At 39.9% G+C, this 22768-nt stretch overlaps 1 protein-coding gene across 10 annotated transcripts in view; it reads left to right on the plus strand.

Moving 5' to 3' along the window:
- The window catches only part of bbs9 (Bardet-Biedl syndrome 9), a 533593-nt gene that overhangs the window by 121965 nt on the left and 388860 nt on the right, over positions 1 to 22768 (plus strand). For all 10 annotated transcript variants that reach the window (XM_043688767.2, XM_043688773.2, XM_043688770.2 and 7 more), the window contains 2 exons: positions 9530 to 9670; positions 12922 to 13017. In XM_043688767.2, the coding sequence (XP_043544702.2) occupies positions 9530 to 9670; positions 12922 to 13017 (237 nt within the window). The remainder of the gene's footprint in view (positions 1 to 9529; positions 9671 to 12921; positions 13018 to 22768) is intronic.

Genomic DNA, 22768 nt, shown 5'->3' on the forward strand with positions numbered 1-22768 from the left:
GTAAGGTCTAATTTGTCTGGATAGCACTCAAACAATAATTTTCACTGAATTTAAGTACATGTGGCAATAATAAAGTAAATCAAAAATCAAAATTCCATCAGGCCCTGGGAACTTGTCAACTCTCAGTTCCAACAATTTACTCAGTGCTACTCTCCCGATACTTGTAATTTTCTTGAATTTCTCCCTCCCTTTCAATTTCTGATTTACAGTTATTTCTGAGATGCTAATTGTATTGTTTACAGTGAAGGCTGACATAAAATACCTGTTCAGTCATCTGCCATTTCTTTAGCCTCCATTACTACTTTCCAGACTCATTTTCTGTCACTCCAACATCTACTTGTTAATGCTTTTCTTCTTAAATACCTAAAAAATATTTGTTTTTAAAAAATATTTTGGGCTAACTTTCTCTTGTGCACTAATTTTTCTCTATGTATTCATGTTTTAGTAATTCTTTGTGAAGGCCCTCAATGGTATACAAAGGCGATTTCCCAAAATGGTTCCACACAAACAGGGAATTCAATTACAAAGTTAATTTGGAGAAACTGGAATCACAGTCTCTGTCACCACAGTATTCATATGGCTGGTTCAGTTCAATATCGAATTAATGGCAGCCCCCATGATGCTGATATCAGAGTGTTCACTGATGTTAATGCCATTGAATTTTAAGTGCAGCTCTCAGTGAATTTTGGAGATTTTTGTGAAGGACTTAGGGTTTCTTTTGGAAAGGTTAGGAAGATGCATGTAGTAAGTGATGCAGTAAAGCAGTCGGAGAGAGCTTTGTGAACTTGCAATTAGAGAGGCTATGGGAACTGGGTAGATTGAGCAATTGCTTGTGATTATGGGTAGTACACTTATATAAAAGAGAGGCTAAATGATGAAAGAGGTAAGTGAATTTAGAAGAGGGAGGTCAATACATTTATACTAAATTGAAATATATTAAATATTATGTTGTGAAATTTTATTTAATTTGATATAATTGATGGTTACTAATGTCAGGAATTTGCTTCTTTCCACTGATATGGCCAATTGAATCGGAAGATGTTATTTTCTGGTGTTCTGGTATTCTCTCTCATGTCACTCTCACTCTCTTCTTGTAAAATGCAACTTAAAATCTACTTCTTTGACCAAACTTTTGGTCACCTATCATAAAATCCCCCTTATAGCTTGATATGTAGTTTTCTTTAGTTGTGTTGTTATGAAGTATCTTCAGGTGTTTTACTACATTATAAGCGCTGTATAAATACAGGTTGTTAGTGTGTTGTTGGATAACATGCAACTATATTGAACCATTAGAGGTAGGTCTCTGTAATTTTAATCCATTTTAATACATGGCTATTATGATGAAAGGTACGATTTCATTGTCATTACTATTAAGGAAAAAAAAGCTTGTGTACAAAGATATAATCTCTCAAGTAGGGCAGTGAAGAGGCATTTGGTATGCTTTCGTTTATGGGTGAGAGCATTGAGTATAGGAGTTGGAAGGCCATATTGTGGCTGTATAGGATATTGGTTAAGCCACTTTTGGAATATTGTGTCTGGTCTCCCTCCTATCAGAAGGATGTTCTGAAACTTGAAAGGATTCAGAAAATATTTACAAGGATGTTGCCAAGGTTGGAGGATTTGATCTGTAGGGAGAGGCTGAATAGGCTGGGGCTGTTTTCCTGGAGCGTCCGAGGCTGAGGGGTGAGCTTGTAGAGGTTTATAAAATCATGAGGGACATGGATAGAGTAAATAGACAAGGTCTTTTCCCTGGGGTGGGGGAGTCCAGAGCTAGAGGGCAGAGGTTTAGGGTGAGAGGGAAAAGATTTAAAAGGGACCTAAGAGGCAACTTTTTCACACCGAGCTGCCAGAGGAAGTGGTAGAGGTCGGTACAATTACAACATTTAAACTGCATCTGGATTGGTATATGAATAGGAAGAGTTTATAGGGATATGGGCCAAGTGCTGGAAAATGGGACTAGATTAATTTAAGATATGTGGTCAGTGTGGATGAGTTGACCGGAGGGTCTGTTTCCATGCTGTACATCTCTATGACTCTATGGTATAAGTAGTTTGGTAGCTCCAGTGGTCATGGTCCAAGTCATGGTTGGTCAAAGAGGAAATGGGGGGCAGATTTAAATTATGCTTGCTTTTCCCCTCTGAAGATCAAGGCAGCGATTTACTTTCTGATTTACTCCATTCCCTTTTTACTTTCATCCCTTACGAGGTAAGCCAGTAGGTATTACCTTAACCCTTGTTTCTACAATCATTTTTTTGAAATTAACCCACCACTAGCCTTTAAAATAAAATCGTAAAAGAGTTAACAAAACATTCAAGAAGCTGGGGAATTGCTTCACCAAGCCACATGCACAAGCATTCAATAAATTAACCAGGATAAGACAAAGAGGAGATTTGTTATTAGTGTCAAGTTTTGGTAAATCCTGAGTGTAAAAAAAATTAACTCCAGTGAGTTATAGTGTTCCCAAGGTTAGTGTCCACGAGAGCTGTGCCTGGCAGCTTTTCTTTTTACTGGCAAAGTATGGGCTTCTTTTCAACCATCAACTTGGAGATAGAGGAGTAGTCAATGCAGGCTGCCAGCTCAGTCTAGAGTCCTGCTCTCCTCCTAGGATCAAACCATAACTGGCATAGATACTCAGGATTGAATATTTATGTAATCAATCAGCTCTGGTTTCAGTTGTGTGAGAGGAAGTGGCTTTTTAAGTCAAAGTATACTTTATTCATAAAAGTAGCTTTATATAAATACACAGTTATTTAAGCAGTTCAGTTCTGTACAGTAGCATCTGATGAAACAAACAAACTTTGGAGTTTATCCAACAAACAAGCCAAAGACATTTCTCACTTGTACAAGAGCTAATTTACATATCTTTGAATTACCAGGGGTGGGGGTGCAGTGGATCTGATACCTAAATAGACCCCCATTTAACTTCAGCTATAAGACTGTAGACGGTAGTCTTTCCCCACTTCTCGTTGGCAGCAGCTGCCCAAGCTTTAGTGTGTCCCTCAGCATGTAATCCTGAACCTTGAAATGTGCCAGTCTGCAACACTTGGTCAGGGTCAACTCCTTGTTCTGGAAGACTAACATGTTTCAGGCAGACCAAAGAGCGTCTTTCACCAAGTTGATGGTTCTTCAGGGGCAGTTGATGTTTGCCTCAATGTGTGGGAAACAACCTGTAGAGCACTGAGTCCTGTGTCACAGATTTGCTTGGGATGAACCTTGAGATAAACCATTGTATCTTTCTCCAGACTTCGTTGGCAAAGGCACATTCCAGATGGGTGTGTATGACAGTCTCTAACCGCTGCCAACATCCTCCCGCAGCCGCTTTGACAGCAGCATGCGGTGGCACAGAAAGTCCAGGCATACATGAAGCATCTCACAGACAGTGCCCTTCTCACTACCAGCCAAGTAATTTTTCGATGCTTATTAGAGAGTTCCAGCGAGGGTCCATACACAGCTTAATGCAGCCACACACAAATGTGGCCATCAGGATGAGGATGACTTTGGATACATTCTTCCTCCCCTTATACAGGGTTTTGAACATGGTGTCCATCTTAGACCTCCAGATAATGTAAAGATGGCTTGGGTAACTGCAAAGGAAGAGATTCTGAGAATGGGCCAGACCTCCCAGACACTGCCCATTATAATAACCGAGAGAGTACCTGAGGGTGCTGTGCACAGCCCAGGCCATCATGGGAGCCACCCTTCCATCCATGGACTCCATTTACATGGCTCGATACCACAGAAAAGCTGCCAACCTCATCAAAGACCCTTCGCACCCTCGGAATGATCCCCTACAACCTATTCCATCAGGCAGAAGATACAGAAGCCTGAACACACACACCAGTAGTTCAGGGACAGCTTATTCCTGGCCGTTATCAGACTATTGAACAGACTGTCTAGCCTCAAATAATGCTGATCTTCTTAATGTTGATCTCTCTTGTACGCCGTGTGCAATGTTACCTGTATGCCTCTCTCTAAATCTTTTGTTCTGTACATACTTGTTTACTACGATCTACCTGAACTGTTTGTAAGCAAAGCTTTTCACTGTACTTTGGTACAAGTGACAATAAATAAATAAATAAATAATATGCCAATAACTAGGTTTTTACCTGCAATGAACAGGGAATAATACTCCCAAAGCCCAGTTTCTGCCTTATCTTAACGATATGCACATCCCAATTTTTTGCGCCAGCTCTTCCAACCCGTATTCTCAGCACATTCAGGTAATCTATCCTGATTCTAAGGAGAAGGAGGATACATCGGCCCAGTTCGCAAAGAACATGGCCTTGCTCTTGCCTCGATTTACCTTGGCTCCTGAGGCAGTTTGAACTGGTAGCAAATGGTCATGAGCCTGTGCACTGACAACGGATCTGGGCACAAAACGGCGACATCATCCATGGAGGCTTTGATCTGCAGGCCTCCACTGCCTGGAATAGACATCCCTCTCAGGCTCATATCCTTCTTGATGGACTCGGCAAGGCAGGAGAGAGTAGGCAGTCCTGTCTGACTCAATTACGGATCGGGAAACTTTCTGATTCCCACCCATTAATTGAGACTGCACTACTGATGTTGTTATAAAGCAGTCTGACCCAATTACAGATTCCCTCCACAAAGCCCATTTAGAGATCACATCCCTCAAGTAGGTGTGTGATATCCTGTCAAAGGTCTTCTCCTGGTCCAGGTTGACGAGCCAGGTGTCCACCAACCTGTCCTGCTCATAGATGATAGTATTCCTGAGGAGTGTGAGGATCTCAGAGATCGTCCTGCTGGGTACAACACAGGTTTGGTCAGGGTGAATCACCAATCCCAGAGCAGACCTGACCTGGTTGGCGACGACCTTGGACAGGATTTTGTAATCTGCATTCAGCAGTGAAATTGGTTGCCAATTTCTAATTTCCTTCCTCTCCCTTTCCTCTTGTAAATGATGGTGAAGATACCTTTCCTCATGGATTCGTACATGCTACCTGTCAGAAGAATACTACCATACACCTCCAGCAGGTCCTGGCCAATCAAATCCACAGAGCTGACTACAAGTCAGCCACTAAGCCATTGCTGCTGGGAGTTTTATTCTTTTCGAAGGACTCAAAGGCCTTGGTCACATCGGGGAGACCAAATGTAAACATGGGAATGGTTCGCCGAGCATCTCAGCCGGACCCTTAGGGGCCGACTGGACCTCCCAGACACTGCCCATTTTAATTCCCCTTCCCATTCCCTTTCTGACATGACCGTCCTTTTCTGTTGCCACAATGAACCAAACCGCAAATTAGAGAAACAACAGCATATCTTCTGCCTGGGCAGCTGTCAGCCTGGAGGATTCGATATTCAGTCCTCCAGTTTCAAATAATTGAGTTCTCCCTTCCCATCCCGAACATCCTTCCCAGCCTCTCCCCTTCCCTTCCACTCTTCTCTGCCACCAACCGGATTCATTACTCCCATGACTAACCAGGTCGTACCCTCTACCTGTCTTCACCTAACCCCACTTCACCAAACTGCTCCACAGCCCCGTTTATTTGCAGGTTCCCCTTCACCCAACTCCAGTTCTGAAGAAGGGTTACAACTGACTTCTGCACCTCCTGATACTGCCTGGCTGGCTGTGTTCTTCCAGCCTCCTGCCTATCTACATCTAGAGATAATGGCTGATCCAGCTTCTCCTGCGGCTGTCATCTAAGACTTCCATGTTAGAGGACAGGAATGATTGGGTGGCCGTGCTGTCAGTGGGCTTCATGTCATATAGTCTGGCATAAAAGGATTTGCTGATATTCAGGATGTCAGACTGAGACGATGTTACCGAGCCATCTTCTTTCTTCAGGCTGCTGAACACAGAGCTCTCCCTGTGTATCTTCTAGAAGAAGAAATGTCAGCACATCTCATCCTTCTGCACAGAGTGCACCCTGGACCAGAAGATTATCTAGGAGATCTCCAAGGTAAAGAGCAAGGTTTGCTGGCTCCTCACCTCCTGGAGATATTCAGTGACACCACCTCTCATCGTCTACATCAGGAGTAGGTTCTGCATGCTTTTCTGGAGTTTGCACAGTTCTCCCTGTGTCTCTGTCCCTCTCCCCCCCCCCCCCCCCCCCACCTCGCGCTCTCGCCTTCTGAACATTTTTGAGGATAAAGAACCTCTTGATGTTCCCTTTGACTGAGTTTCACAGTTCTCCAACTTGTGTAATCCCTTTTGAGCTCCTCAATGTGTTCTGGAGTCAGCAGTTTCACTTTCAGCTGCCACATTCCCTTGCCAACCCGTTGATCACCCTATCGGTGACAATTGGCCAACAGAAGGTCGTGGTCAGAGAAGAACACCAGATTGATCTGACCGAGAACGTGTGGAATGCAAACAGGAAATCTATCCTGGAGTGAATGGATCTGTGTGGTCGTGACAGGTGTATTTATGCTGTGCTCTGTTTGGAGAGATGTTGATGATGTTGTGCAACTTGGCAACTTTAACTGTTTTCATAGGTGCCCAGTTGCTGTCAGCCCCTATGGTTTGTCCCTCCATATCGATGATGCAGTTGAAGTCTCTAGCCAGAATGACTGGAGACTTTGATTGCATCACTGATGTGGATGGCCAGGATGTTGCCAGCTATAGTGGGAGCTGCTGCAGGGCAGCTAGCCGCTCAGTCTTTACTCCTGGGGCATACACATTAATTAGTCTTGGGGGGTGTTTCTGTACATAACATTTGAAGCAAGGTGGAATCAGCCCACCACCTCCTTGGCCTTGGAGATGGTGAAATTAGGTCCTTAGAGCAAAATACCCAGGCTGGAGGAATGGCATGCATTTCCCACTGACCAAATTGAAGGCCTGTGGATCCAGAGGCTTGACCATTTCCTGTAGCTACTGAGGTATGGTATCTCACATTCCAGAAACAGGAAGTCTGTTTGATGTTGGCCAACATGTAAGTCAACATGGGAACACATCATGTAGCAGATTTATCGCTATACACATTAATGCTGGCAATTTAAAAATCCATTTTGAGAGTTTATCGAATTACCTATAAAACCAGTGCTTGTGGTTTCGTCACTGGGGAAGTCTTTGCATCCCCATGGTGTGGGCAAACTGTTGGACAGTCTCCTCACTGAGGTAGCCATCTTGTTCCTCCGGGGGGGAGAGGGGCAGAATTGCCCTGACCTCATGTCATTGGTCTGAAGCCAGAAGTGTCTGGTTCTGAGTCCAACAGAGGGACTGTCATGCTGTGCTCCTTATTTGGAGTGTATCTGCTCCTGTTTGTCCAGAGCTGTGGTGCAGTGGTCACCTTCCTGGTTCCCAAGGGCAGGAGATTGAGTTTCACTGGGCCCCTCACAACGTCCAGTGTTTAGATTAGATTACATTACATTGTGGAAACAGGTCCTTCGGCCCAATAAGTCCACACCGACCTGCAGAAGCGCAACCCACCCATACCCCTACATTTACCCCTTACCTAACACTACGGGCATTTTAGCATGGCCAATTCACCTGGCCCTGCACATCTTTGGACTCTGGGAGGAAACCCACGCAGACACGGGGAGAACGTGCAAACTCCACATAGTCAGTCACCTGAGGCGGGAATTGAACCTGGGTCTCTGGCGCTGTGAGGCAGCAGTGCTAACCACTGTGCCACCGTGCCGCCCATTCCTGCAGAGGGTCACTTTGCAATCTGTTGCCATCTGCCCTAACCTCCCGCAGATTCACCATGTTCCACACTGCCCTGTGTATATGTCAGATAGCCTGGGCTCCATCTGATTGCGAAGCTGGTGGGTGGGTGGAGGGGTCACCTTGACTCGCTGCTTGCTGGTCCAGGTTCCGAATGGGTCCATTATGTCAGTGCTGTCTCCTTCAAGCTGTTAGAATTTTCCCAAAAAGGTCAGAACATCTGTCAGGACATGGGGATCATACATATGGATTGTAACAATCCAGCTGTTCTGTGCAGGGACAACGAACAATGGTGCTGCAGACAGGCCACAGACTGAGGGGACCTCACCACCTTTCTCCTCAAGTACCTTCAAGAGATGCTCATATTGCTCATGCTCCTGAAGGTAATGTTGAAGTAGCCCCGGTAACAGAAAATATCTGCTGCTTGGAATCCGCAACAATCCAGGAGGACTGTCTTCACAAAGAAGGTCTGGTTGCCTGGTGATCCTTCCTCCACCTTCTTCACAGTCACCCAGACTGCATTGCCGACTCTCTGGCCTAGGGTGCGGGCACTAGCAGAGGCCATAGTTCTAGTTGGCTGGTCAGTGAATTGGTGTTAGGCTGAAGCCAGCATTGAGATCCACCAATTGCAACTCAGCTCAACCGACAATCATGCAAATTCTGTTCCTAATCATGATCCAGCGATGCTCTCAAGATCTTCTGGTGATAAAGGTTCTCAGCTCAGATTTGTCCTGGGAGAACCACCTTCTGGATCATGATGACTTCCCTGTCAGGCATGTAAGTCACTCAAATGACAGGAAGAGGCATTTCTAGTGTTGATACCAATATCAGTGAGCTAATTCGAAATTCACTAAACTAACTGTGGCTTTACCTCACATTTCGACTTCATTTGAGGTGATGAGCTAACTAAAAACTAGGTATTTTTTGCTGAATGCTAGCTGGAAGCAAATGGCTCATCCCTGGGTCCAATGTGTCTTTAGCTGATTGTTTACACAATGTGGATGGTTCATAAACTTCTGGAAATAATCGTGTGTTCAGTCTTGATCAGTTTATAAGTTTTTAGCAAAGTTGTCAATTTTTATAAGAAATAAAATTTAAACGTAAAAAGATAGAGAGGTTACAGTTTTGTTTATGATTTCGTTTCATCTTGTCTGGGATTAGGTTGCTATCTTCACCGTCCACAGATAAATTTCCGTAATAACTCGAAAGCAAAATACTGGAGATGCTGGAAATCTGAAATGAAATCCAAATGCTGAAAATATCACCAGATCAGGCAGCATCTGTTGTGAGTTAACATTTCAGGTCGGTGAGTTTTCATAAGAACTGAGGAAAGGAGCTCTACCTCAGTTTAACAAATTTTCAGCTTGCAGAAATGTAGAAATTTTCTTTAAGGGAAGAGAGATCTGACCCTGGCTTACAAGCATATCTCAAAGTTACTGTGCATGGAATACAATAGATTGTGACTATCGAGAAATCAGAACGAAAATCACTTTTTCCTATTGCTAAAGGTTTAACAATGTTAGCATCATGAAGTTCAATTGAGGGGAGTCATATCACATGAGCAACATATGATGTGGAGGTGCCAGTGTTGGACTGGGGTGGACAAAGTTAAAAATCACAACACCAGATTATAGTCTGACAGGTTTATTTGGAAGTACCAGCTTTCGGAGCTCTGCTCCTTCATCAGGTAGCTGTGGAGCAGGATCATAAGATTTTTGCTATAATTCTGTGTCTTACTCTGAAAGCTAGTACTTCCAAATAAACCTGTTGGACTATAACCTGGAGTTGTGTGATTTTTAACTATGAGCAATAACTATTTGGAGGTAAGCTTAAAAATGTAATTGAAGAGTATAAAGCTTCACATAAGTCCTTGTTACAAAGTTTAAAAATAATGTTGCCTTACAGGTGTTCCTCGAATTGTATGGTGTATGTTTAGTTTGCCACTGAACTTAATTTGTCAACCAATACAACCATCGAAGAATGCTGCTCACAAAATAACAATTGATACAAACCAGCCACCTGTAAGTCTCTCGTCAATCTTTCCAGGTAAGTGCTCTACAACCAATAATATTTTCATAAAAGCAGCATTAGCAAGATTACATTTAGCTAGCAATAACCTGAAATGTATTTTTGTAGTACTGCTATTTTTCTACTTGGAGCATTATTACTTCCTCCATCCTATCTTTCTTACACTGCTGAAGAGCAAGACATTTTGCAAATGTGATCTTATGGTTTCTAGTACCATTTTTTAATGTATAACCCTGGTCCATTATGCCATCACTTAGGTTCACAGCTGAGTTTGGCCTTATCCTTGCAGAGACTTTGAGTTTTACGTAGTGTCATGATCTCACGAGAGAATGGTAATATAGTACAACCTCATTTATCCAAATATCAGATATCCGAACTTTGGATTATCCAAACAAGATCTCAAGGTCCCGTAAAAGCGGCTTAGACAACTCAGCATTCATTTTATCAGTTAAACAGCATTATGGCATGCATTGCCACATAATCGAGGCAAGTTCAATAACTGGCACTCAAAGTACTGCTTGTTTAGATCGTATCGATTCGGTTATCAATTAGACGGCATAATGGTGTGTATTGCTGGATAACCGAGACATGTTCGAATAACTGGCACTCATAAATTACCACTAGTTTATGGTCAGATCAGTTATCTGAACGATCAGTTATCCGAACAAAATACTCCCCACCTGTCTTGTTTGGATATTCGAGGTTGTACTTTTTTTTTGGAATTTCACTGTGTCTGTGAATCACCACAAGTACTACACAATGTTTTAAATAGTCACATTAAAGGTTAAGAAAACCAACACAGGTACTTGTATTCTAAATTAAATGTCATAACTTCACTTTTGATCCATATTCATTAGATTTATGCCTCAAATCTCTCAAGTTAGATAGTTGCCAAAACTTGGAAATTTAACCTCTCGATCTGGGTGCTGTGTTAAGGATTAAAATACAAGCTGACATTTCCTTTACATTCCATTTACTTTTGGCAGGGTATCCTTTCCAATCCCTTTATAACCATTCTAATATTTTAGACATCTCTCATTTCAGAACTTTACTGCTTCTGATATTCAATTATGGAAGTTTGTGTCTGAAATTTGCTCTTTCTATAGTTTGCTGTACCAGAAATTCAACTCACTATTAGTAGTCCTTCAGATACAAAAAATTGAACTATTTTTGCCAACATACATAATTTCAATCAAATTCTGCTGAAAGAAATTCCTTTACTCTCACTTATTCTAAAACAATTCAACTAACCTACCTGAACAGAGGACTATATCTAGGAACCTGCTCATCCCTGTAATTAGCTTTATAAACCCTTCTTTCTATTGTTTATCTGTCAGGAACCTGGATGTATGGTCATTTTATCTTAGTTGTTATTCAGTTTTTTTCCCAAAAACACATAGGCTGTCACAATCTTGAAAATAATAATTTTTAAAAATCCTGAGGTGCTTCTCAGTTCCATTATAAAATAAAATTTAACATTCTCTTATCTGTGTTTTGCTTTCATATAAAATTTGACACTAATCCACTTAGAGAGCATCACTGGATCACATGCTTGATTGAAGATATATATTTTAAAGGGCACCTCAGAGATATAAAGAGAGGTGCAGAGGAATTCCAAAACTTCAGGTTTAGGAAACTAAAGGCATTGTTATTCATGGTGTACTATTAAAATCAGGGATTCTTTAGAGCTGGATGTAGGGAGATAGAGGAGGTTAAAAGTTGGAAGGCATCGAGGCTATAGAGAGATTTGAAACTAACAATGAAATTTTTTAGATTGAGCCCATTGTCAGACTAGGAGCAATAAATCAGCGAGTTTAGGGGTGACAGGTGAATTGGTAATAGTGCAAATAACAACATTGGCAGCACAGCTTTGGATTACTTCAAGCTCAAGAGACTATCCTGTAAATGTTACTGATTAGTAATCTTACTTTATTTCATTAAGCTGGGTATTTGAGCCCAACTACAGCATCCTTATTGCTGAGATTAGTGAACTCAGCACAGAATTAAACCTGAAAATTACCAGAGCAATGGCTGAACTATTTAAGCTTTGCCATTTGGAACATTCAAAGCTCAGTGATTGTAATTGTTATCATGTGTATAAAACCTCAAAACTAATTTTATATTTTAAAACTGGACACAAATGGCTTGAAAAATGGCCATCTGAGGGTAACTTGATTTATTTTCTGACCTAGGACCACTCCCCTATCTCAGGAGGGAAATAAAATTCCAAACAGATCAGAGTCTATCCTCTTTATTGAAACCAATGGACGGGGGGGCGGTATTATCAGATTGAATGGGTTAATAAAACATAAAGACACTGCCTCAAACTTTGGTATAGTAACCCACAACACAGGACATATCATCATCATGAACACAACCTCCTTAGTTGGAAAAGACTTTGAACTTGTGCAAGTCACATGGTGCAACTGCCTGTTTTGTTTGAAGAATCATTGGCAGGCATTTCTGCCAAAGCCATTGAACTATCATTAGGAAGTATGTGAATCAGATTTGCAATGAGGCTACAAGGCATGAGGCAGCCAAAGTATGTAACCTGTTCCACTTTAAGTTCATGTGAGAACCAATCTCCAAAAAATTCAACTCCAAGAAACCTCAAAGCGTGCTGAAAATCTTTTCCTTTACATGATCCTCAATTCATGCTTAAAGCATCAAAGCCTTTGGAGGAATGACAAGCTTGCTATGCAGGTGTCTGGACATCAAAAAATCCAAGGTTGGGATCATTATCATCTCAAAGTACATTGTCTTGACTTGAATCTGATCTTCAAGTGTGTGTTTTAGAATAAATTAAAGTTATTTTGTTATTTTGTTTAATTTGAGGGGGTTGAGAATAAATAAATCTCTCAAAATGTGCTACTGTATTGTTATTTAATAAAGATAAAACATCAATGGATAAAAAGACACACTTCCTCCATACTAAACATACTGGTCACAAGGAGTAAGGGAACGCGCAAACTTCATCTGTGACAATAGAATTGTGTTTTATACCCCATTAGCTATGCTTTTATAAATGGTCCCCAAAAACATTTTCTTAATTTATGCAAGGCACAATATGTGATTGTAACAGAGTATTTTAACATTTGAAATTCAATTCTGATTTAAAAATATTTGTAACAATCAGTTAAGAAATGCATAAATTTGAAATCTTCACAAAGATTAGCTTGATCAATAATTTCAAAGTGTGCCTTTTATCATGATTTACTGTGGTTATTATTCAGTTATAGGTACAATTATGTTTTTTTTTATGAAAACAGATTTTCTTGGAGAATCAGATGATGAGCAGATAAATGTTTTAGGATTTAAATTCCTCTCAGGGGCAACAGTTACACTTCTAGCCTCAAAGACCTCAAGTGAGTATGATCATCTATGATTATCCCCATTAACTGCCTTCAGATTAACTAATCGCTACTGCTCATGGCATGCGACATATTAATCAGGAGGGAATATATCTGATTTCAAGGATTGTAGTAATTCCTTTGGATCTACTTTCTATTTTCTGCTTCCCCTTTCCCTCTTTTAGCAGGAACATGCAATGACATATTGGATGATTACTGGAAAATGTTGGCTCCTAATAAGTCTTCTTGTAGCAATTTTTGTACATAGTTATCTGATAGGCAGTTTTACCAAAGGAAAATAAATCTGGATTCAATTGGAGATACTGTCTTAAAGTTTGAATTAACTTCTTTTAAGCCAAAAGATATTGAGATCTGCTGGGGTCACTTACTGACCTATGCCAATGCCTCTGGCAGTTGCAGGAAAATTGCAGGTTATTGAGAATGTCGCAGATTTACCTAGATGTTTCTTAAAAGAAAAAGCTTTTATTTCCAGGTTAGATAAGTGACTGACCCATTGTATGGGAAGTGTGCATACAGAAGTAATTGCATGATTTTCTCATTGTGCTAAATATTAATTCACATACTATATTGCTTCTTAGTAAATTGCATCTTTTGATCCTATTGACAGAATGATTCCCTTTGTTTAAGCAGAAACGCTGTAAAATGTATTGAAATCTTAAAGAATAACATTTCAAGGCTTTCACCCTTTAATCATATCGATGGCACCGTGAACAAGATTTCCTACTGCATATCAAAGGTCACTCTTGTGTTGAAAAGTATGTTTCACTTCAGCATTGAGCACAAAAGTTAGTGCCAGACGTTTTGAAAGAAAGGTCTTCCTCTGTAACAGTATATTTGAAAAATGACAATTGCTGCCTGCTTTTCCAATTTCATCAGAAAGGCTATAATAATCTTATAAACAAAAATTGAATTTGCTTTCAGTAAAAATACAAAGTAATATCTGATTTAGATGAAGGAGCTGACAAATACAGTTTCTGTAATGATTCTCTACCCATGCCAACTAAACATTTGCAATTCTAAAGGACAAAATACCAAGCCCTTATCTGCTTGTTCATCTTTAAGGCAAGAATTAATGATTTCTTGATTCATCCCTTCACGTTACACTCGGATTTGACTAGCATTAATAAAAATAAAAACAAATCATATTATTTAAGTGGTGAGAGGCTGCAGAGCTCTGAGATCTAGAGAGGTCTGGGTGTCCTCGTGCATAAATCGTAAAAGATTATTATGCGTGTACAGAAAATAATCAGAAAAGTTAACATAATGTTGTATTTTATTGCAAGGGGAATTAAATGCAAGAATAAGGAGGTTATGCTTATGTTATACAGGGAATTGGTGAGACTGCATCTGAAGTACTATTCTACAGTGCTAGTCACTATCCTTATGAAGCATGTTAATGCATAGAAAGTTTACTAGCTTGATACTTGGAATGAGCAGGTTGCGTTATGATGAAAGGTTAGACAGGCTAGATCCTTTTCTGTTGGAGTTTAAAAGAGTAAAGGAACTTGATTGAGCAGATGTCAAAAGGATGTTGCCTCTTATGTGAAATCTAGAACTATGCATCATAGTTTAAAAATAAGGGTTCACCCAATTAGAACAGAGAAGACAAAACATTTTTTTCTATGAGGGTTGTGTGTCCTTGGAATTCCCTTTCTCAAAATGCAGTGGATGCAGATTTTTAAATATTTTTAATACAGAGGTTGATACTTGATGACCACGAAGATGAAAGGTAATCGGGGATATGCAGAAATGTAGAGTTAAGGTTAAAATCAGGTCAGCTAAGACATTATTGAATGGCAGAGTAGGCTTAATGGGTTCAGTAGCCTATTCGTGTTCTTTATTTTAATGTTTGCATTTACTTCTTGGACTGCTATTGACTAAACTATCGTAAGATGAGGAATACCTGTGCAAAATATACAGTTACAGCTTGAACTTGTGTGCAGCAACATCAAGGAGGTGGTGAGACCAGCAGTGAAGGAGAAAACCATGGAAGAAGGATGCATTGTGATTGGCAAAACATTCAGGACTTATATCTGTAATTTAGGAGGGAGGTGGAGAAAAAAAACTCCAAACCAATCTTGGCAAGGCTAAGCGAAGAATGCCGCTTTGTGCTGAGCTTAGCTGTTCTGTATTTTGTAGGTTTTTTTGTTTTTTTTTTGCTTTTCTTTTTTTTGATCTATTAGTTATTTACTTATTTATTTATGTTGCTTTGCACAGTGTTAGGGTTCGTTTTGTATTATAGGGTAGATTAGTCGTTAGTAGACAGTAGTGGTATTGTAATTTGTGTTTTGTTTTATTATACTGATATTTGTTTTTGATTGTATTTTTCAATAATTTTATATGTTTGTAAAGTTTAAAAAAATTTGCTAATATATATATTTACAAAAAAAGCAGTGAAGAATGCCAGTTGAAATTAAAGGACAAGGACAAAATGGTGAATGAAAAGGATGTGAGATGAAGAAGGAGCTAATGTGAACTGGGGGCAAGAGGAAGTATGTGTCATGGCCTTTATAAGAGTGGCAAACACTGGTATGTAAATGTTTTGTGATGTGAGGCTAGAAGAAATCTGAATTAAAACTAGAGTGAATATAGAAGTGTCAACTTGAGTTAAGGGAGAGAAGACAGAGTGCCAGTGTGATCCTGGGCAAGAAGGGAGGAATGCCTCTTACATTATTCCAACTATTTAAATCAATAAATTATTAATCAGATTTAGCAACAGTACTGATACATCTTGATGTTGTCGTGCAGTAGTTTTTGAAGAAATCCTGCAGTGTTTGCCACAATCCTCTGTCATGCAAGTGATGGGCATTTGGGGATTTTTTATAATTGCAGATATACTTTGCTGCAATTTCAAGTAACTGTATATCAGGGCTCTTTATAAATTGTTAACTGTGTTTAAAATTGTTGGTCAGTTTTGATTATTTCCTTATGGTGTGACAAAATGTAGCATTTTGTTTTGCAATGTATTATTGATTGGAGTTTCTTGCTAATGATGGTACACATTACAATCGGCATTGGTATTTAATGATCTGGAGGGAATGTGCTTCCTAAGCAGGTAGATAGACAAATGAACCAAGCCTTCATGCTTTGATTATTTGCCTCTTGCTCTTACAAGGCATCCATGTTACAATCACTCAAATGTTTACATCTGATCTGTGATTCAAACCTATCTGTCCTGTGCTATTGCTCTGTCATATCAATTCATACTTTCCATTGCAGATATGCTGAGGGACTGTTTGCTTGATCTAACAGCTGTAATTTGTAAACCGAGACTATTACAATCATGTGACTGGCTGGTTACTTCAAATCAGTTATGATTGTAACTGAATTTACTTCCCTTTTTTCTGGTATATATTTAATGACATGTGAAGCTTTGCCTTGATTGTAAGGGAACACGAATCAGTCTGTCTGAGACTCACGCATACAAAACCAATTAAAAGCTCTGTGACTTTGTGTAGGGATTTAGTGCAGGAGACTTTGAAATTGCTTAAAAACCCTGTTTGAATTGAGTTTTATTTATGTTTTGACCAGATGTGGAATATGTATTTTGTTTATGTAATGAATATTCCATGTTTCATAAAGCAATGTCTTTTTTTTTAAAACAAAAAAAATCCCTGATCCTAGTCTGAAAGTGTTTGCAACCTACGAAGGGCAAGATCACATTTAGCAGCACGTGATCTAAGCAATGAAGCAGAGTACAGTGACTAGGGTTTTCTGTTAATTGTTGTGTTTGTCTGGATATAAGCATCTGGTGTCTCACTATTCTTCAGCCAAGAGCCTGCGATCATCAAGAGTGATCAGAGATACTATTGCTCAGCACAACAAAAATATTGATGCGGAAGTACTGTTGTTGGACTGGAGCGGACAAAGTCAAAAATTACACGACACCAGGCTATAGTCCAACAGGTTTACATGAAATCATGAGCTTTCAGAGTGGCGCTCTTCCATCAGGACCTGACGAAGGAGTGCCGCTCCAAAAGCTTGTGATTTCAAATAAACTTGTTGGACTATAATCTGGTATTGTGTGATTTGTAACAAAAGTATTGAATGAGAGAACTTTATTTATATTTCTCAATATTTGCTATAACAGAGTTTGACTGCAGAGAGCAGTTTATAATGAGTTATAGTGATCTTGAATAGCTTATGATGTAAGCTTCTTTCCAATATTACCTTATTTGGAAAAGCAACTTGAAACAACACATGAATTATGTGCAAATTACACCTTTTCTTGAAATCTGTGGGAAAGTTGCATTATCATTATCTACAAGCCAATTTTGAAAAATCCCCAGGTTTCCTTTCGAGTAAAACATTATTACAGGACAATTAGGTTGCAACATTAATAATCATTTTCATCTTATACTGCATCCAGGGACTACCAATAACCCTTGAATTGATTGGTAATGTAATTTATCATTGTAGCTTCCACTGAGAAAACTACTTCTCTTGCAGAAAAATTTGAAATAAACATTATAAGGGTTTCTATGTCAGCCAGCAGTGAAATGGCAGACGCCAACATAGTTTGTCCATCCAAAATTGCAGCCAAGCTCAGTTGCCATTTAACAGGGGCACTGCATAAAGGAATATTTCATTTCCTCCTCTTGCAGAACCCTCAGTTTAATACTCCAGTAAGGGAACCACATTAAAAATATCACAAGTGGCTCAACTTCAAGTTAACCTTCCCTTCTTCATCAGCCTTAGGTTCTGATGTGCTCCTTCACTTGTAAATTGTACTTCAGCAGTTGGACTACAGATAATTGATGTTCAGCATAGCAGGACATCTCGGAGCGTTGCATTTTGGGAGAAAGTAAGGTATCTGCTGGTGGCAACAAAACCTGAGCTAGAGAGATGGGTAACTAAATGCTGCATTATTGTATTCCATCTTAGGTAAGATACATAAGTTCTGGGGTGGGTACAGCACAGGGGCACTAGAAAAAAATGCATATTACTTTTTTCATTATGAAACATTATGGTGATCAAATTGAGCTATTTAATATGATTGAAGGATTCAACAAATTAGATAAGAAGAAACTATTTCCCAGAGGGGTAATGGGTTGTGAGGAGTACAGATAAATTGAACTGAAACTTAAAATCAGAGTCAGGATATTCAGGGTTCATTTCAGAATAACATCTTTACACAAATGAAATTCTGGAACCCTCTCCCTTGAAAGGCTGTAAAGACTAGAGTTCAATTGAAAATTTCAAAACTTATCAGTTTTTTTTGTTGGGTGGAATTATTAAAGGTTATGCAACAATTGACTTGAGTTGGATAAAAATATAATGTATTTCAATTGTGGTGAAACAGGCTCGAGGGTTAAATGGCCTCATTTCAATCCTATGTTACTACTTCAAGATGGTTCTGCTCACTGAGCTGTGTGTCTCTGCTGTGATCCAGGGCTCCAGTGCATCATGACAATCCAGAGTGAACACATAAATATTTGCAGCTCAAGGAATTTCAGAGGAGCTGGACCGATTATGCCACATTAGGGAGGGGGTAAAATAACTGTTAACTTTGTTGCGGCAGGCAGTTCGACTGGATAATTCAAATTTGGTCTAAGATCAGAGACAGAAGGTTGTGTCTGCAAGTGAGGCAGGTATAGGGACCCAGGGCTAGTATGTGAAGAGCCTTAGCCCTGCGTTTGTACAATGTGTTTTAGTTCATGGGGGCTCTGGCACTAGGGTAAAAGGCAGCAATTCCAGTGGGATGGGCTTCACTTGAACTGTGCTGGGACCAGTGTCTTAGTGAATCTAGGATCGTAGAGAATACTTTAAATTAAATAAGGGGGAGCTGTGGGGGGGTTGGGGGTGAGGCGGGGTGATGATTCTTGGAGAGGGATTACCTTAGCTTATGAAACAAAAGGATATCAGCATTACAGGGCATCTACTTAGGTCATAAAACCAGATTTGGACAGGCAGGGACAGAGTGTACGAAACATTTTTAAAAATCAGCAAGTAGCATTAAGGGGAGGAAAATGGTATAAAGGCAAGTTAATTGTTCTTTACTTAAATGCACTTAGTATTTGGAACACAATAAATGAATTGATGGCACAAATAGAGCTTAATAGATTTGATCCAATAGCCATTACATAGACGTGATTACAGGGAGATTAATGTTGGGAACTGAGAGGGATATAGTGATTAAGTGAGAGGACAAAAACTTTGCAGATGGAATATAATGTGGAAAAATATGAGATTATGGCGGCACAGTGGCTAAGTGGTTAGCACTGCTGCCTCACATTGCCAGGGACCTGTGTTCGATTCCAGCTTCGGGGGACTGGCTGTGTGGAGTTTGCACATTCTCCCCATGTCTGTGTGGGTTTTCTCTGGGTGCTCCGGTTTCCTCCCACAATCCAAATATGTACAGGTTAGATGCATTAGTCAAGGGTAATAGGGAAAGGGGAATTGATCTGGGCGGTTTACTCTTCAGAAGGTCAGTGTGGACTTGTTGGGCTGAATGGCCTATTTCCACACTGTAGGGATTCTATGATTCTCTTCTATACACTTTGGCAGGATGAATAGAAAAGCTGAATATTATTTAAATAGAAAAATACTGCAGAAAACTGTGGCACGCAAGGATTGTGGTAGCTTCCATATAATCAGAAAAGGCTAGCATGCAGGTTCAGCGAAGGCAAATAGATTTTGGATTTTATTTCAACAGGATTGGAGTATAAAAATAGAGAAGTTCTGCTTAAAAATAAATAAGGCACAAGTTGTACCATACCGAGAAAATTATGAACAGTTTGGTCTCTTTATCTGAGGAAAGACATACTGGCATTGGAGTCAATCCAGGGAAGGCTCACTAGGTTGATCCTGGCTATGGAGGGATTTTCTTATGAGGAAGTTTGAATATTGGGCTGATATTCATTGAATTTTAGAATTAAATTGAATTGAATTTATTGTCACGTGTACCAAGGTACAGTGAAAAGTTTTGTCTTGCGAGCAATACAGGCGGATCACAGAGTTAAGTAGCATATATAAATAATAGGTAAAGAGCAGCAAAAACAAAAACACAGGTACAGGCAAATGTTAAGAGTTTGTGAGACCATTCAGTATTTTAACAACAGTAGGGTAGAAACTGTTTTGAAACTGGCTGGTGCATGTGTTCAGGCTTCTGTACATTCTCCCCGATGGTAGAGGTTGTAGAAAAATATTGCCAAAGTGGGATGGATCTTTGAGAATGCTGGCGGCCTTTCCTTGACAGCGGGCCTGGTAAATGGATTCTATAGATGGGAGGTTGACCTTTGTGATTGTCCAGGCCGAGTTCACCATTCTCTGTAACCGTCTCCGCTCTTGAATGGTACAGTTGCGATACCAGATAGCGCTACATCCAGACGGAATGCTCTCAATGGTGCACCTACAAAAGTTGGCAAGAGTATTCGCAGTCATGCCAAATTTCCTCAGCTGCATGTGGAAGAAGAGACATTGTTGGGCCTTTCTAACCAGTGTGTTCTCATGAAGAGTCCAAGAAAGCTTGTTATGGATGACCACTCCCAGGACCTTGACACACTTAACTTATTCCACCTCTGTGCTGTTAACGTGTAGGCGGGCATGTGTAACATCCCACTGTAAGTCAATAAAGCGTTCCTTGGTTTTGCCAGCTGAGAGCTAGGTTGTTCTCAGTGCACCACTTTTCCAGGTCTTCCACCTTCTGTCTGTAGTCTGTTTTGTCGCCATCTGAAATTCGACCGACTGTGGTGGTGTCATCAGCAAACTTGTAAATGGCATTAGTCTGGTATTTGACGATACGGTCATGGATATACAGTGAGTACCGTAGGGTGCTGAGTACGCACCCCTGGGGGGTCCAGTGTTGAATGTAAGTGGGGATGAAATAATGTCCCCAGTCATCACTGATTGTGACTTATGGGTCATGAAACTGAGGATCCAGTTGCAGAGAGTGGGGTTTTAGTCTGAAATCACTAAGTTTAGTAATCAGTCTTGAGGGGATAATAATGTTGAAGGCTGAACTGTAGTCAATGAATAGGATTCTTATGTAACTGTTCTTGGTGTCAAGATGTTCTAGAAGAATGAAAGGTAGCTTTATTAAAACATATGAGAGTTTTAGGGAGCTTGATAGGGTAGACGTAAAAAGGTTGTTACCCCTGGAATAGGGGATTACTCAGTTAAGACAGAGATGAGGAGGGTTTATTTTCTTCTGAGGATATCGAGTTTTGGAAATCCTTTACTACAGAGGGTTGTTGAGGCTGGGTAGTTAGAAATATTCAAGGCTCAGACAGACAGATTTTAAATCTGTAAGGGGATCAAGGTTTATGGGGAAAAGTGAAATTGAGGATTGTCAGATAGCCCTTGATCTCATTGTATGGTGAAGAGGATGTGATTGGCCGAAAGACCTATTTCATCTCCTGTGTCTTATGGTTTGATTCATGGATTGTGCCTCTTCCTTGCTTTACACATCCATCAGGGGCTATTATATTTACGTAAGAGTATATAAAAAAGGACCAGTTATTGGCCATCTGGTTCTTCAAGCCTGCTCTGACATTCTACTCCTCGTGTTCCAGGTGTAGTTTCACCAAAGCCTTGTACAATTGCTGCACTTTTTATTCTTGAGATTCAAACCTTTTGCAAGGAGAGCCTAAATAGCAATTGCATAAACCATTACTTTATGTACCTGTGTTCCTTGTATGAGTGAACCCAAGTCTGTCTGAGAATCAACATTTCAAAGTTTCATGCCTATGAAAATATTCTTTTACTGTTTGGATGAAAGTGAATAACATCGTCGTTCTGTACATTATCCTCCATCTGCCACTTTGTTTCCCAATTTTCTAACCTGAATTCTTTTTGCAGTCACTTTGTGTCTTCTCTCTCATTCCCACCCAGTTTTGTATTGTCAAAAAATTTGGATACACCACTCTCACTTTCTTCATTTAAGTCATTCTTACATGTTGTAAATAGCTGAGGCTTATTGATCCTTGTGTTACTCCATTAGTTACAGCTACTGGTTGGAAGATCACTCATAACCTTACACATAATCTTCCTGTTATCCCTAATTTGATGAGTCCTATGTTACACATTAATGTTTTATATGGTGTCAGGACTCATTGGAGTAATGCACTAGAAATCAAGTCCCATATTCATGGAGTTGTCACAAATGTGAAAATTTGATTAGATCACCAAATGGCCCAATTCTACTGAACTGTCTAATTTAGGTTAAATTAAAGGACACGGGTTTTTTTCCCATGAGCAAAAAAAAACTATTTATTGTAATCAACTGTGATTTTAACCATCAGTAAAATGTAGAAAAGGTGAATTGCTAATGTATTACTGAGAACATTAATGTTATCCCTTTTAAAAATTCCCATTCACATATGGACAGACCACAAACACAGGCAAGCATGAATATTGTGGATGAACAAAACAAATAAAACTGCTTGATAGCACTAGTTCAGAATATGGATGTTGATGAGTTGTTTTCTTTCTGTTCCTTTCAATTGCTTCTGACTTTTTGCTTATAGCACGAGACTGTGTGTATATAGATTCTCAGTATTTCATTTACTGGTTGAGAGGTCAGTATAGGTTGTATCTCGATAGGTTGTTTTCCCTTTCCTCTTTTCACATAATTTGCAGAAGAAAAACAGCTTCCAGGGGAAAGTTGATGGACAGTAGCTGGCCACTTGGGATTTTCTTTTATTTCTCTATCCAGAAGAGAGAGAAAGACTAATGGATGCTTTCTCCATGGAAGCTAGATGTTTCTACTGTATCAGAAACATATAGAATCAGGAGCAGATTTAAG

The sequence above is a fragment of the Chiloscyllium plagiosum genome, unplaced genomic scaffold (genome assembly GCF_037043375.1).
Source record: "Chiloscyllium plagiosum isolate Xiang-an unplaced genomic scaffold, Cpla_swu_hap1 HiC_scaffold_4, whole genome shotgun sequence".
Classification (NCBI taxonomy): Eukaryota; Metazoa; Chordata; class Chondrichthyes; order Orectolobiformes; family Hemiscylliidae; genus Chiloscyllium; species Chiloscyllium plagiosum.